The sequence below is a fragment of the Sphaeroforma arctica genome (assembly GCF_001186125.1).
Source record: "Sphaeroforma arctica JP610 unplaced genomic scaffold supercont1.117, whole genome shotgun sequence".
In the NCBI taxonomy this organism is placed as follows: Eukaryota; class Ichthyosporea; order Ichthyophonida; genus Sphaeroforma; species Sphaeroforma arctica.
Genome location: NW_014040441.1, coordinates 72,783 through 74,946, shown reverse-complemented (window position 1 = coordinate 74,946; position 2,164 = coordinate 72,783). Strand labels below are relative to the sequence as shown.

Sequence of the window (2,164 nt, the reverse complement as noted above, 5' to 3'; positions counted from 1 at the left end):
GTGTGTGTGTGTGTGTGTGTGTGTTGTGTGTGTTGTGTGTGTGTGTGTGTGTGTGTGTATGCGTATGTGCGTGTGTGTGTGTAAAAGTGGGCGTTGATAGTAGACCATCCGACGTGGGGATTGTATGGCTCTGCATAAAAATCCAGTCATGTATCACACATTGACATTCGCTTTTAGAATTGATGATACAGATTAATTTTAGGCTACGATTGCAGGACCTATTCGGAAAATATGCTTGTTGGCGGGAAAGCTTTGAGTAGCATTCGGTCAATTTCTAGTGGCAGATGAGAAAAGGCACACGTATGAACGCCAGAGGTCTCCTGCAATCGTGTCTGAGTGTGCTTCTGAGGTAACCCGTATACACTTCACAGAATACAACGCCTATCTTTATACACTATTGAACAATCCTACAAATCATTCAGATTACTCACAGACGAATATATTTATATTCCCTTAGGTAACTATCATCCCATGGGTGCACGCATTAAACACCACCGTACATAACACACCACCGCGAACGCCGATTTATATATAGCAACACAGGCCGATCTATATATAGCAACACACGCCGATCTACATATAATATTTCCAAATATACGAGCACATGGTTTGTGTGCACAAACTAAGAGGTAGTATGTACACATCTCTGCAACAGGCAACGTACCAGTTGATGGTTGACAATATCGTCCCAGTCGTCTACCAACTGTTTCCTTATCTTGTCCGGAAGCGCTAACTTCTCCTCGACCTCGCGCGCAAACTCCTCATCCTAGTATGCACACAATGGCGAGTACAGTGAATATTTAAATCGGTGTGTATATGCTCATCCTGGTATGCACACAATGGCGAGTACAGTGAATATTTAAAACGGTGTGTATATGCTCATCGTGGTATGCACACAATGGCGAGTACAGTGAATATATAAATCGGTGTGTATATGCTCGTCCTGGTATGCACACAATGGCGAGTACAGTGAATATTTAAATCGGTGTGTATATGCTCATCCTGGTATGCACAGAAAGACGAGTACAGTGAATATTTAAATCGGTGTTTATATGCTCATCCTGGTATGCACACAATGGCGAATACAGTGAATATTTAAATCGGTGTGTATATGGGACTCAATACGGTTGTAATACTATGGTACTAATACACACAAATATGTACTTATTGAAGTATGGGACACAACACAAACATGTGTGTTGGAGTGAGTACGAATAGACGAACGCAAAAGACGCTCGCAGAGTATTGGCGTTCCTGCATCCTGCGTAGTTGTACGCCACAGTCACAACGAAAAACTGTGAACAAAGCCAACAGGCAATAGAACAGCATGTTTGCTCACACTGACAATCACCTCGTGCCGTATACACTTTATTTTAATGTATGTGCACACACAGACACAAACACACACACACTTGTGTGTGTGTTTGTGTGTGACGCGAGTACATGCACTTACTTACCAATATACGCCCACACTCCGAAACATACAATAGGCAGGTCGACAATCATCTGCTTCAGCGCGAGAGATGGAACAGACACGTTTCTACTCCAGCACAAGCACACACACATATTCAATCGAAGACCCAACGACCCAACCTTATCATCATTCCGAGCTTCCTTTGACTTGCCAGAAGTCTTCTTTCTAGAACCCTTCCCCTTGTTCTTGCTCTGCACTTGTGCTAAGTATAACAGTCGTTTCTGTAGCTCTTTATTCTTGGCATTGTCCTTCAGAATCCGTGGGTCGTCGACGTATTCATCCCAGCTGCAAACAGCGCAGACACACACACACATTTGTGATCAAATGCGCTTTCTGAACAAAACTGTGTCAACATGTTCGCACTACACAAAGCAGTTTGAGTTGCATGCATGAGTGTATACCAAAGAAAATAGCCTAAATAACAAGTCACTATGATCTATAGAGTTCATCAGGCTCTTATACACCCATGGGTATAACATATACTCACCAAACAAACTTCAGTACACGACGAGTGCCTTATACGTTTCACGGTATCAGCCGTAAATAAGGAAATATGAACGTATCACAACACAATCGAGTTCTATCTAGAAGATCACTATGCAATGTANATNTATATATACTANATATATATATATATAATATTAGTGTGTATAGTATATATATATACTATATATATATATATATATNTAA

The 2,164-nt window shown here is 41.3% G+C and overlaps 1 protein-coding gene across 1 annotated transcript in view; it reads right to left on the bottom strand.

Moving 5' to 3' along the window:
* Positions 1–218: 218 nt before the first annotated feature.
* Positions 219–2,164, bottom strand: part of SARC_02573 (hypothetical protein) — a gene marked incomplete at both ends in the record, with an annotated part of 4,229 nt that continues 2,283 nt past the window's right edge. The window contains 3 exons of the mRNA XM_014303665.1: positions 219–320; positions 665–766; positions 1,594–1,759. Coding sequence (XP_014159140.1) covers positions 219–320; positions 665–766; positions 1,594–1,759 — 370 coding nt within the window. The remainder of the gene's footprint in view (positions 321–664; positions 767–1,593; positions 1,760–2,164) is intronic.